The 13,046-nt window shown below is 46.8% G+C and overlaps 3 protein-coding genes across 3 annotated transcripts; 2 read left to right on the top strand and 1 right to left on the bottom strand.

Moving 5' to 3' along the window:
• Positions 1-388: 388 nt before the first annotated feature.
• On the top strand, positions 389-805 carry NUU61_001585 (uncharacterized protein; the record flags this gene model as incomplete). Its single annotated transcript, XM_056652167.1, has 1 exon — positions 389-805. The coding sequence occupies one exon, from the start codon at positions 389-391 to the stop codon at positions 803-805; it is 417 nt and encodes a 138-aa protein (XP_056515434.1).
• Positions 806-3,871: 3,066 nt separating this feature from the next.
• On the top strand, positions 3,872-5,531 carry NUU61_001584 (cytochrome P450; the record flags this gene model as incomplete). Its single annotated transcript, XM_056652166.1, has 4 exons — positions 3,872-4,168; positions 4,241-4,484; positions 4,533-4,651; positions 4,710-5,531. The coding sequence occupies 4 exons, from the start codon at positions 3,872-3,874 to the stop codon at positions 5,529-5,531; spliced, it is 1,482 nt and encodes a 493-aa protein (XP_056515433.1).
• A 5,809-nt stretch (positions 5,532-11,340) lies between these two features.
• Positions 11,341-12,534, bottom strand: NUU61_001583 (uncharacterized protein; the record flags this gene model as incomplete). Its single annotated transcript, XM_056652165.1, has 1 exon — positions 11,341-12,534. The coding sequence occupies one exon, from the start codon at positions 12,532-12,534 to the stop codon at positions 11,341-11,343; it is 1,194 nt and encodes a 397-aa protein (XP_056515432.1).
• Between the last annotated feature and the right edge of the window lie 512 nt (positions 12,535-13,046).

Raw genomic sequence — 13,046 nt, 5'->3', positions numbered from 1 at the left:
GTATCGGGTATAATACAACTCTCTCTCTCTCTCTCTCTCTCTTCAATTTCCCCTGCATATTGCTACTGTCCCCTGTAACCAACCGACACCATCTCCATCTGTAGGTCGAATAGGGTTCGTGAGGTCACGTGGGCCATTACCTCAACACTCAAGTCCTTCAATCACCTCGGAGGGTTAGCAATTTGTTCTAAGGTTGCCTTAGGGCCTTCAGGGCTTCCCTTGGGGAGTTTCGTTAAGGATCTTATCTTTCAAGTAGGAAGTCCCAATCTGTGCATTAATCTCGTTATAGAAGGACTTTATCTGGAACCACAATCTGTCTGATGGACCGCTGTCACGGCCCAACTCGTACTTCCACCACCACCACAAGTCCCTTCAGAAACTCGCCGCCATGATCATATCGGATGCACCTGCCCATCCAACGGGCCGCCTTCCCAAACCCGACTATTTCCATCTCTTTCCCTCTGCATCGAACGCTCTACCTTTAAGTATGCCTGATCTTCTACGTCCTAGCGGTACCATCTACTTGAAGTACGGTGTGTATGAGCATTGCTTCACTGCTATCCACGACCATTCTGACTTTCTCCGAAGATACGAGACCACACAGCAATATCTCGAATTTTCTGGCGTGACCGGCTCAGATTTGGACAGCCTCTCCTCGGACCAGAACCGCCCGTCTAAATCTATCAGACTCGGCTACCACTATTCGACTCAAGTGCCGCTTGTAAACTTGATGTCGGGCTGGAACCACGAGGATTTTGCCGGCTCCTTTCGCATGATAGGAGATGAACAGCTGTTCGCCATGTAGATCAGCCGCGAGCTTGTCGCCCGCCCACCGCCAATCAACAGTCTTGGATACTGGGCCAATGAGCCCAATATCTGCTCAGCGCCCCGGACGGCCCATTCTAACCTTACCTGTGTCGTCGAGGTTGGAACATCCGAGTCTGCGTCACAGCTGGCCCTCGACGCTCGACGCTGGTTGCAGATACCATTCACCACCGTCGCACTGCCCTAGCGATCTCAATTATGTAGAACACCAGCGATGGCCTAATTGCAGTTCACGTTTGGAAGCTTGGTGATTGAGCATTCACCATCGGAACCCGTAACATGCAGCGCTCTGCATTCTTAGTCCTATCTATTCATGGGGATTTCACGTCCACCGGTAGCGACCGTCCCCACGGTTACAGGTCATCGTCCAGACCAGTACACGTATTCCAGGACTTCCACTCATGAGATTTGCCTTGCCTTTGGTAATCGCGCTGGTTGCCAAGCGGCAGGAGGCATGGAAGGGCAGGTCATCCTCACAAAGGAGCTGCTGGTCCAATTCGCGACCGACTTTTAGGATATCCCTCCGTAAAGACAACTGTAAAGTCAAATCACCAACTAGTATCAAGACGGTCCTTCTGCCAGGGATCCTTTGGCTAGTGACTGTTCAATTCGATACCTCGATAGTATTATTACCTTTCATTATTAAATTGTCTCACGTCCTGGGGTGTACTAGGTTTTGCCGCCTTGGCCTTTCCTTTTCCCCCTCCACCTATCTCTATGTATAGGATATGTATAGGACGAAATAATCCATTCTCGAGGGGTATAAAAATATAGGTCCAGATAGGGTGCGTGATGTGGATGTTAAACGGAGAAATGAACAGTATATCTCTCCAAGGGCCTGTCACAGGCCTCATTAGGTGGGGTGTGTCTGTTTCTACAAGGCGGGGAGTTGCTTTTGGTTTACACCAGAGAAATTATTCAACGCTCAAACCACGCTAGATCCGGAGCATTATAGTAGACATATATTATGTTCAAGGCATATACCATTGCCTCACGATGTGTAAGTGTCTAATCAAAGGCAGCAACAAATATATAAGCGAGAGTAATTCGTGTTATTTTATCATTGCACCATGTACCGGTTTGCTGTGCGGGGATTAATACTACAATCCTCCCAGTAGTCGTTTTGATTACTTGTTTTAATCACGCTAAAGAGAACCCACTCAGCTGGTTCCATTTATAGCACCGCATATTTAGTATCCCCATGATTCTACAGAGATCTTGAAAATAAATATCCATTGCCATAGAACATCCCTTTTACTCTTTTGACCCCGGCAGCTTTGCCCTAGTTGTGAGATCCATTGGGTGAGGATATTTGGCATGAAGCTCACCCAGCCAAGATCTGTTGCGCTAATAATGCTGGCCGCGCAGACGGTATACTCCCATTTGAAAATTATTTCTCCCGTCCCATTTGGCGTGGATACGCTGGACAATTCCCCTCTTCATGCCAGTGGAAGGGACTTCCCCTGTAAACTGCGCCATGGGGCCTTTCAAAGTCCAGAACAGCCAAATGTGATAGCGATTGGGGAGCCCCAAGTATTAAGACTAACTGGGACGGCCACGCACGGAGGTGGGTCCTGTCAGATCAGTTTAACTACTGACCTGACGCCCTCGCGGAAGTCTGATTGGATGGTAATTTCTAGCATCGTGGGTGGCTGCCCGGTTAATGTCCAGGGCAATCTGCCCCCTAGACGATCGGATCCCCTGACTTTGAATTTCACCATTCCATTTGGTGTGTCTCCTGGGACATATACATTAGCCTGGACCTGGTTCAATCGACTGGGAAACCGAGAGATGTACATGAATTGTGCTCCGATCACCGTGATAGGAGATCCGCCCAAATATCCCAAAACCTTTCCACCAATGTTCGTTGCTAATATCAATGGATGTATGACTCGTGAGGGGATTGATGTCCGCTTCCCCTCATCTCGGAGACCGTATCTCCTACAACGGAGAGAAAACTCATCTGGCACCAAGGTTCTCTCCGGCCTGCACTGGCCATCCCAGGTTTGGAGGTGGAGAAAATAGGCTTGCGAGCACGTCTAGTCCAGCAACGCCTTCACTTCCTAAGAGCGGGGGGGAGGCGGGAAGCAATACCTCCTTGCTTCCACCGGTACACGCTATTTCTCACCGTCCAGCAGGAGCACTAAAAGCCCCATCGGGTAGATCAACGGCTTCCGAAAACTACAGGGTCACTTCGACACCAACCGAGGGGGTGGCGTCAAGCCCCCAGCGGCTGCGAGAGTTGAAGGGCCCATGTTCAAGGGAAAGCATGAAACATTGTGTCAGTCGTGACTTCATGCAGGTGTGTGGGAGTGGGAAGTGGTCTACACCCCAGCAAATGGCCCGGGGAACATTTTGTACACTGGACCATATCTGGATCTAACGGTATTTGTTAAATCGATGGGGGAACGACGCAGCGCATTTTGACAGGGCATATAAAATGCATGTTGGATGGGTACGTTTTCCTTCGTTATAAGCACCCAATGGTATCTTGATCGTAATTCATTTGGTAGTAAAAGATAATTTACAATACTTAATTCAAGAGTCTATTCTTACTACTTAGTATTTCATACCTGATTTGATCGGAGGCCTAATTTACGAAGCACATGGAGATAGTGCCCAAGGGCGTGCTATAAGTATTTTATTTACCGGAAGCTGTATTGACATCGGAATAAAGGTCAGTGAGGTACAGATTATCTATACATCAGTCACACCCAAGACCCTCCAAGAGGCACGTCGGCACTGCCATACGGCTAGCTAATAATAGGTTGTTTGAAGCGTTCAGGCCGTACATAATAGTCAGCCCTTTAGTATTGATAGAAGTGCCTATGTCCTACCTCCCGAGGTTTGCTCGACGTCACGAAAGGTGGCAGATCGAGAGAGTGCCCTCTTCACGCAAGCTCACTGACCCCCTCGCTTAACAGGAGCTCTCCCCGCCCTCCCTTTGCTGATGCTATAAATTGATGGCAACCGAACGTGCAATCTCCAGTTCAGTTATAACCCCCTATAGCATTCAATACAACACAAGAAAAATTCACCGGAAACCATGGCTCTGACTCACACATACCTCAATAGCCTCTGGTGCTTCCTGGGTACTCTAGTCGTTACCCGTTTTCTATGGAGCTACCTTCGCTCTCCCCTCAAACCTTTCCCCGGCCCCATTGCAGCCAGGTTTACGGATATCTGGCGTTTTCAGGACGTACTCAAAGGTCGATGTGATGTTACATACATTCAACTACATCGGAAGCATGGCTCGGTCGTTCGCATGGGTCCAAATATCCTGAGCCTGTCGGATCCAAAATTGATCAAGCAAGTCTTCACCACCAGAAATCCATGGTTAAAGGTACGCTCTCTCTATCCTGGGCAAGATCTCTAATGAGGGAAGTAACACTCACCTTTTGAACAAAAACAACAGAGTGATATGTATAATGTGAATGACGTCGTGGTAGCGGGGGTACGCTACAAGAACCTTTTCTCGCACCAGGATGAGAACTGGCATTCCATATTCATCCGGCCAGTAAAGCCAATTTACTCCATGCGCAAAGTCCAGGAGGCAGAACCTGCTATTGACCTGACCATTGAGCTGTTGATCAAAGTACTCCGCGAGTGCTTCGTTACTCCAAACAACGTCTGCGATATGTCAAAGTATCTCATGTTTTGTATGTCCGTGTTCAGGGAGGCATCTAGGGACCTGCTAACTTTGATAGTCGCATGGGATACCATGAGCCAGGTTACAATTTCTCGCACCCTGGGTATTTTGGAGGCCGGGTGGGACCATCAACGTATTCTGGAAACATCCGAAAAGAGTTTGGACTATTTCGCTCGGGTAAGTGTGAGATTGACGCCATCTCCACAAAGAGGGCTATTTTCTAAGCGCTAAAAAGACCTCGCAAATGCCATGGATGGACATGCTTTTTGACAAAAACCCATTGCTTCGCCTCGGGCCTCCCGGGTTTGCCTGGGCAACGGCCTTCAGTTACGAAGAACTAGAAAAGCGCCGTCAGAGAGGTCCCGCCCCGAATATTCCTCCAGACTTTCTGGACAAGTTCCTCGACGAGATGCACAAGCGCCCGGATATTATCGATACGAATATGGTTGTTACATACCTCCTCTCGAATGTGTTAGCCGGGAGCGACACAACAGGTTCCGCTATGTGCTCCGCCTTGTACAATATCCTTAAGCACCCACAATCCCACCAAAAACTGCGGTACGAACTACGCTGTGGTGGAATTCAGCTACCCGCCCAGTGGAGGGATCTAAAATGCCTTCCGTACCTTGACGCCGTGATGCGCGAGTCAATGCGGATCTATCCACCCATTGGTCTCATGATTGAGCGGGTCGTCCCGGTAGGTGGTTTCACTCTTCCTGATGGGCGATTCGTACCCGAAGGGACTATTGTGGGTATGAATCCATGGGTCATCAATCGAAACGAGGATATCTTTGGGCCAAGCACTGACTCTTTTATTCCTGAACGCTGGCTTCCAACTCCGGGCGAATCCGATGAAGACTACAAGGTACGCTTTACGAAGATGAACTCCGTGGACTTTACGTTTGGGGCTGGCTCGCGGACGTGTCTTGGGCGGGATCTTGCCCGGTTGGAGAGTTACAAGCTTATAGCTATGCTATTCATCACATTTGATGTCCGTTCATCCTCCCCCTTGCCCCTCCTGCGCCAAATCTTGAGATATTCTGTCTTCACCAACTAACACTGTATCATTCATCAGATGGAACTCCCCGTCTCGACCACGAGTGTCACGTGACCAACTCCTGGTTCGTCAGACTGACAGATATTCCCGTTCGACTCAAGGAGAGAGGAGACCTTGGGTTCGTGACACACGAGAAGAGTTGTTAATGGTTTCGACCGCTGGATACCTTATGATTATTGGCGGTACTTTCTGGGTCAAGGAAGATCCATTGTAGGATGAAAGAAGAAGCTCAATCCATATAGCTCGCTGTTCTAGAGTGCCTTTCTCTCAATCTTGGTAGCAATGCTGGCCACCCTTCAAAAAAGGATGAATGGATGAACCTCGTACTTCAAAGTTTTTTATTTTTGAGCTAGCGTGGAACCGCATCACAACATAGTCCGTGATATATATAATACCCATGCCGAAGAATAGGTCCTGCGTGAGGTATAGATCAACAAAGGTTAGCAAGTTCTGAGTAACCATATTCCGCTTATACATATATCTCAATAGGGCAACAATCAAGAGTCATATATTACCATGAATATTATCTGCGGTGGCCCTGTTCTATTTGTATTGGGATGCTTTTTGTAATCCCCCAGAGTTAAGATTCTATTGTGCATATACTGCTCAAGTAAAAGGGGTAATGATACAAATTTTTGTATGATTGACTCAGTGATGAAGCTCTCACCGATTCTATAATAAAGCACAATTCAGAGGGACACTATCACTGTACAAGTAACTATATAGCCTATGCTGGAACTTAGGAAGGGTCCTTTTTTTCTTTTTTTCTTTTCATTTCTCTTCCTTTCTCTTCGTTTAGAGGGTTAAAATGTGTTCTCGAGCATATATTATGATAGTCGGCACTCTCTAGTATCCGTTTGCCGTTTAGTCGCTAGATATATGATGAATGTGGGTTTGGCGTAATAAACGCATACTCATCGGATGCCATCTCCATATTCCATCATTTTGCCCAGCCTCTTGAAGTATTTATCATATCCCATGAGCCAGCTAACTACTCGGAACGAAGAAACAACCGTCGCTATGGAAGGCTTGACTACAACATGCCTTGGGCACACTTCGTATATCAATGAGTTGATAATTTGGTCCCGAAGATTGTCGAACCAAATCCGATGCCATGTAAGCCTTCTGTCCTAATCAAAAAGCTAATTACGAAGACAAGCTAGGTATTGTGGCAATAATTGAAAATCTGGTAACCCGCTAATCATTACAGACAGACACCCGCGAAGAGCGAAGCGTCATCACCAAAAAGAATAGTACTAAAATAAAAGGTGTCAAATTTGATTTGACCATACTCTGGAATGAGCCATTAGAAAATAACCTTATGTACACCGTTGAATCTGTTTTCTAATATGTTTTCAAAACAAAACTCTACAGTGAGGGTAGATTCTGAAGCTGCTTCTCAAGGGCATCATAGATGAAGGGACAGGGCTGCGTCGCCTGATATCATGGGAGTAAGTTTTAGAATAATCTCGATATTAGGAATATAATTGTCCAATTTAGGTAATCTAAAGGTTGGGTTATTTTGTCGGAACTGTTACATCCCGCTTAGACCTTTGGTAAAGTCCCTGAAAGTTGGCCCCCATACAGTTTTATCAGGGATTTTCTTGCCGGTGACTACTTAGTTCTAGAAAATCCCTCACAAAGCAAGGAAAGATCTTGGCATCTATTCTGTCGACAGAAGTCTCTTCATAGTATCAATGGTGGTTCACTGGCAAATAGGTAATAGGCTTCTGTACATGATGTGATATCTCGTGTTCGTCTTAATCTTCTGAGAAGGCTTGAAACCCTGATGATCTCCGGTGGTTCCAACTAAGTGGTCGTGGTGGCGTCTATTTATGAGAACCAGGAGGTTACCAGACACCATACGGTTGATTTTTTTTTTCGGATTCGCACGGCGCAAGGAAGCCAATGTTAACATCCTGAAAACCATTTCCCAAATATACCCTGACTTTGAGGGTAAGAGAAAAGATCTAAATGCTATCCAACAAATGGTCGGTGACTAGTGTAAAGGGGTGATAAGAAAAAATAAAACCGGAAAACAAAAACAAAAAAAAAAAAAAAAAAAAAAAAAAAAGCCAGTAACTGGGTCTTCCTAAGCATAGGGTGGTCCGTAGGAGCTCTACAGTAGGTATCAGTTTGACCACCATCTTTTAAGAACCACCATCAAGTCTCCTTCTCCCCCAATCGAGCATAGGATGTTTGCTTGCGCATATCAACTCACCACTCTATCCTGCACATAGGTTTTAGTCGTAGGTATTTGGGCTTTCAATAATTATTACCACCCCACTATCGAGTCGCTGCGTTCGTTGGTATAGTGTACGGGATTGCGCGCGGTTAGTGTTAGACTTGACTCTGTCTTCCCATCATAATAGCCAGCTGATCTGGTAAGGCTGCCGAGCATAGGAATTCTGCACACATAACGAGGTGTTGGCAAAAGGGAAGCAAGGCCTTTTTTCCAGGTAAAGCGCAACGACTTGATTCATTGTATCTTAGACATTGGCACCACCAGCGAAGGGATTTTGTGTTCACATTGGCAATGGGGGCTAACCCTTATTGCTCCTATAAAATGAACTCCTCTTAGTATGAGTCACCGCCGATCCACTATCTGATCGGAAGCGCTCCGAGGGAGTCTCCTCCATTCCTCTATGCGATGGCTGGCTCCCTTCCCATAACCGTCTGACACCATTCTCGGAAGGACCTTATCCTCTCTAAACTCCTTGCCACTCATTTACGACTACTCGGTATATTCACTGTTCCCTGATGTGACTGGCGGTAAGTGGTAACAAAGTCGATAAAATGAATATACTGGCAGATTGGTCTTTCAAGTGGGCGGCGGGGTCCTGGTGTATAGAATCCGGGAAAAGGGTAGTGGGACTCTTATGTGACTGTATATAATGATCACTAGCTGAATCCATTATCATAGACGGTCGAAGGCATCATGTGCATGTGGACGTGCTATTGAACTCTCAGCCCCATTTTTCTATCAAACACCACGTCCTTACTGAAACTTCGTCGATATTTCCTACGTTTACTGGTTAGTATTACGCACCCAATCGTTATAGATACACACCGGATATATCCCCGATAGATAAAATGGTGAAGATGCCAAAATGCTGCATTGACCGAGGCACAAATAAATCAGGAACACAAGATGTAAATTACTACTGAAATAGATAAGGGTGGGAGAAGAAGCCGTGCACACCCAGGGTCTGGGTCTTGAATGCTCCGGCTATTTGCTATGCGTAATCTCCTACCCGTTCCATTCAATAACTGACTATATTTACCCACGTTTTCTATTTGGGGATCCTGGTCGTGGTATAAGTACACGGAAATCGCCGGAGGAGCGATCCATCTGATATATTGGGAAAAGCCATGGGGAAATTTAAAGAAATACTTTTTCTTCGATCTCCCAGAGGTATGTGTTTGCCTCTTGTCAGAATACATACCACAACTTAACTATGGAGAACTAGGTGCTCTGGCAACGCAGGAAAACTCGCGGCTTTGGGCCTGGAGCCCATCCCGCCTTGACGGGACTTCGCTTACAGTGGATGCCATCGCTCTCGGGAAAGAGAGCGATTCCAAATTGGCATCATTGCCCCTTGGTGACTTTGGGCAGACTGCGTTTGTTTTTCCTCTCGCACGCCTATATAATGATCTCAGTTTCAGTATATATGAGTATCTAGAGACCTACAGGGAAGTTCAAAGGAGTATCCCAAAATTTCTCGTGGTATGAAGATTTCGGATTCCCTGTTGTGTGTGCCTAAAACGTTGACTTGTTCTAGAGCCTGGCCGAATATGGAGCGGACCCGTTCGTAGCCAAAGCAGTAGAGAATGCAATCCAGTGTGCGACAAAAACCGAATATTCAGAATTGTTGCTTGATCCACGGTTCATAATTGAACCAGTCCAGAGACTCCTTAATGCTCCCACTCCCGTAAGTCATAAGCAGAAACAGCTAATCATACTTCACTCTCGTTTTCGCAAACAATACTTATCCGAGGACTCGACATGGAATATTGAGTTCGACACATCAGAAAACGAGCTTTTAGGTATAAAGCCACATAAGATACCTGTCTACGCCGAAGCGAAAACTATAATTGATGCAAGTCTCTTCAATTCACTTACAGCAGAAGATATAATAAGTATTACGAATCTTAAAGACTTAAATTTACGCTGCGACGCTCTCACGCGCCAAGTTCAAGAATATATGGATGTCGGCGTGAATCCTGAACTTATCGATCAACTTGCCCAGGTAAGCCTTTAATATGTTACGGGGATATAAAGATCACGAGAAAGAATAATCCCTGTATAGGAATTTCGGAACAGGCGGAACTTCTTCTCTTTCACATCTGTCCTTAATGGGGTCGCCTTGAGCCGTCTCAAAACAGAGACACTTTCTCAGTGGGCAACTCTTATCGACTCATATGAGCAATACAAGGGCTATAGGGACTTTGTGCGCCCGGACCTCGGGAGGCCAGCTTTACACTCTTTGGTCCCCTATGTAACATTTTGTAAGCATTGGCAGACACAGAGAGCTCCGCACTCGCCCGTCGACAAGCAGGCAATGAGGGGTTGGAACTCGATATCAGAGGGAGTTCTAAACGATATAGAGAAGGTCGTCTGTTCATATCAAGAGTACAAACGAACTCTGCTCAAGGCTCAGACCGTTGATGGGTAATATTCAAACCCATTCAGTACTGAATAACGGAGAAAGGTCGCTACCCACATATAAGGAACGGGTGGAAAATAGGTCATTCCCACATTTACAAGAGGAATGACCCATAGATCACGGCCACACATAGCAGGAACCACATAGATATACACCTAGGTAGGGAAGGCCGCCGGTCTCTTATAATTAGTAACCTTTGTATGAGTTTACCTCGCGTGCGCCAGTAGATACCATATCAATAATAGTCTATTATTTTCCGGATTACACTTAGTTGCAGGCATTGTTTGTTTACTTTTTTTCTTTAATCCTACTTATCTAGGTTTGTTTTGTGTCGCATGCTAGACACTATCCGGGTGTTCGACAAGAGGGTTCTAGCAATCTAAATACGGCCTTTATATCATAGCTAAATAATATGTGTTGACCCATTCCAATGACCCATCATCATATTTCTTTTTCCAATTTATGGGATACCAAGATATCCAGACATGTTAGACTTACATTGCGCAACTAGTCAGTCGAGAGATAACCTGAAGCAGATCACGTATCTCGACCTTAGTCCTTAATCTTGAAGATGTGATTTCAAAGGTGAAGGAGGGGTTTTAGGCACCCTCAATATTGAGCTGAAAGAGGATCCCCTGGGTCTTGATTCCCCGGCGAGCCGACTACCACGGCTGGTTACCAATCGGTCCTATCAGCCTATTACGTAAGAGGTCGCCAACCCTTTACTCCTTGTGTTGGTATAGGGTTCATTCTACATATCTATTGGATGAAAGATTAATGAAAATCCATACAGAACACTTTCACAACATTGGACGTGCAGCCGTGCATTATGCCTAGTGTATAGGGCGAGGGCTGAAACCTTAGGACTATCTTTTCAATGCTTCTGTTGTGAAATGAGATGAATATATTTTCAAATTAGTGAGACCGACAGCCTACCTAGACGTGGAAAAGGAAGTATGATAAGTAAAGGGAGATAAACATTGTCTCTTCAATCTACTTCTTCTGGACAAACCTAGCGCCCGGGCCCTAGACCTGTCGTCTCACCCCAAAGTCGACAGCTTAAGTAAAAGATGGAATCTTATCATTAAACGTGTATTGACCAGCTGCTATGAGATTATCCGCTATATGTACCTACAAAAAATTCAATTTCCCTTTACACAGTAATGATATCCAAGCCATAGATTCGAGCAATTTTGGTTCAAACCCGGGTTTAAGCGGCGCAGCTCATTTAGGCTCACATTGAATGCCTGCTGCAGCTTCAGACAGTAATCATTGTCCACCACCAGATGACGCTGCTGGCAAGATGACAGCGAGGAGGGATAATTGGGGCTTCCAAGCGTCCTGCTAGCCTGTATAGGGGCGGGCATGTTGCCGGCATTAGCTGGGGTCACTGGGGTGCTCACCGGCGCATTTAGTGCCGGACTAGGAACAGGGCGCTTTTCCACAATAGAAATGCTTGGGGCGGGCGGTGCAGTGGTTACCAAGACTCTCCTGCTTGTAGCGGCCCCGGATTGCTGGGATACCCCGATGTTGGGGGTGGGCGAGGGCGAGGTACTGGCACGTAAAGCCATGTTTGGCTCCGACGGAAGTATAGGCTGGGCGACCGCGTGCCAGGTCTGTGTCGTTGCCGAGTTGGCCTGGAATGACGCACTAGTAACGCCTGTAGCGCCGTCGCCGCTGGCCGGGACGTTCTGGTCATCCAAGTGGCCTGAGGCACCACCCGCAGAAGTGGCCATCTTGGCGACATCGTTCGAATTGCAAGTGCTAGGGCCGTCGGTCCATTGGCCAGTGAGGCGGTTGGCGATATCTGACGCGTAGCATGGAGTGGCACCCTGGCCATCGCCCAAATTCTTCGACGGAGCCAGCGAACCAGAGTTGTATGAACGGGCAACCTGGTATAGAGTGGTGGCATCCGTCTTTCCACCAAGTTGCTGGAGATGCTTCTTTAAGCCGCCCTCTCCGTTGACGCCATCGTTAATCATGGCCGAGATCTGTTTCTTCGTGCAAGGCTTGGTGCCCTTTCCGTTATTCCAGCAGCTCGCCTTACCATTGTGGGTCTGCATCAGGCCTGGGTTACGCACGCTTCTGTCCGGGGCAACCGTCGTCCTGACTCTCACGCAGCCCTTGGTCTCCTGCATCATAATAGCGAAAACAAAGTTAGAGTAGCCTCTGAAGGGGCTTTGTTCGGTGACCTCCTTGATGGAATCTTTTAGCCAACTCGTCTCTTCCTCGGTGTTGTCATCAACGCCCCAACTTGAATCACAAACACCAATGTTCTTCTGGTTGGCGGTCCACTTAAGGTGGCATGCTCCATTAGCTCGCAGGTTGACGTTCATTTCGCAAAGGGATCGACTCACAATAGCTCAAAACTCTTCCATTGCTTGGTTGACTTCCATCCCTCCGATGTCAATCCTTTGCCCCCGTAGGTCTGATAGACCCGGGGTATCAGATTGTTCTCTCGATAGTTGGACATCGGAGCTCCCGAAATCAAAGTGGTGAGGCTGCCAGCAGCCAAAATCTGGGGATAGTCAGATAGTGCACGTGCTTCTCGCTTGGCCGTAAGAATCTTACCAAGGAAGAAAGGAACATAATCAACTAAAATGAAAAAAAGGCGCCCACCACAGAATTATCCCTAGATTTGGTCCGCGCGTGACATGGGAATAATCTTCCAATCCAGGGTAGATTGTTCACCGGTTTAATTTTTAGCCAGTCAATTGTCGCGGCCCTTTCTTTGTAATAACACACCTAGCTGCCACAGCCCTCGGGGTCCACTCAAAAGGAATAAAGATTAACAAGGACCTTAAAGATAACTTAGGTACCTCTACTTCTTTATTTCCAGCGTGCTTTT

The sequence above is a fragment of the Penicillium alfredii genome, assembly GCF_028826965.1.
Source record: "Penicillium alfredii strain IBT 34128 chromosome Unknown utg000002l_segment0_segment0, whole genome shotgun sequence".
NCBI lineage: Eukaryota > Fungi > Ascomycota > Eurotiomycetes > Eurotiales > Aspergillaceae > Penicillium > Penicillium alfredii.
The sequence above is the reverse complement of the archived record's forward strand: the minus strand, read 5'-3'. Positions and strand labels throughout refer to the sequence as shown.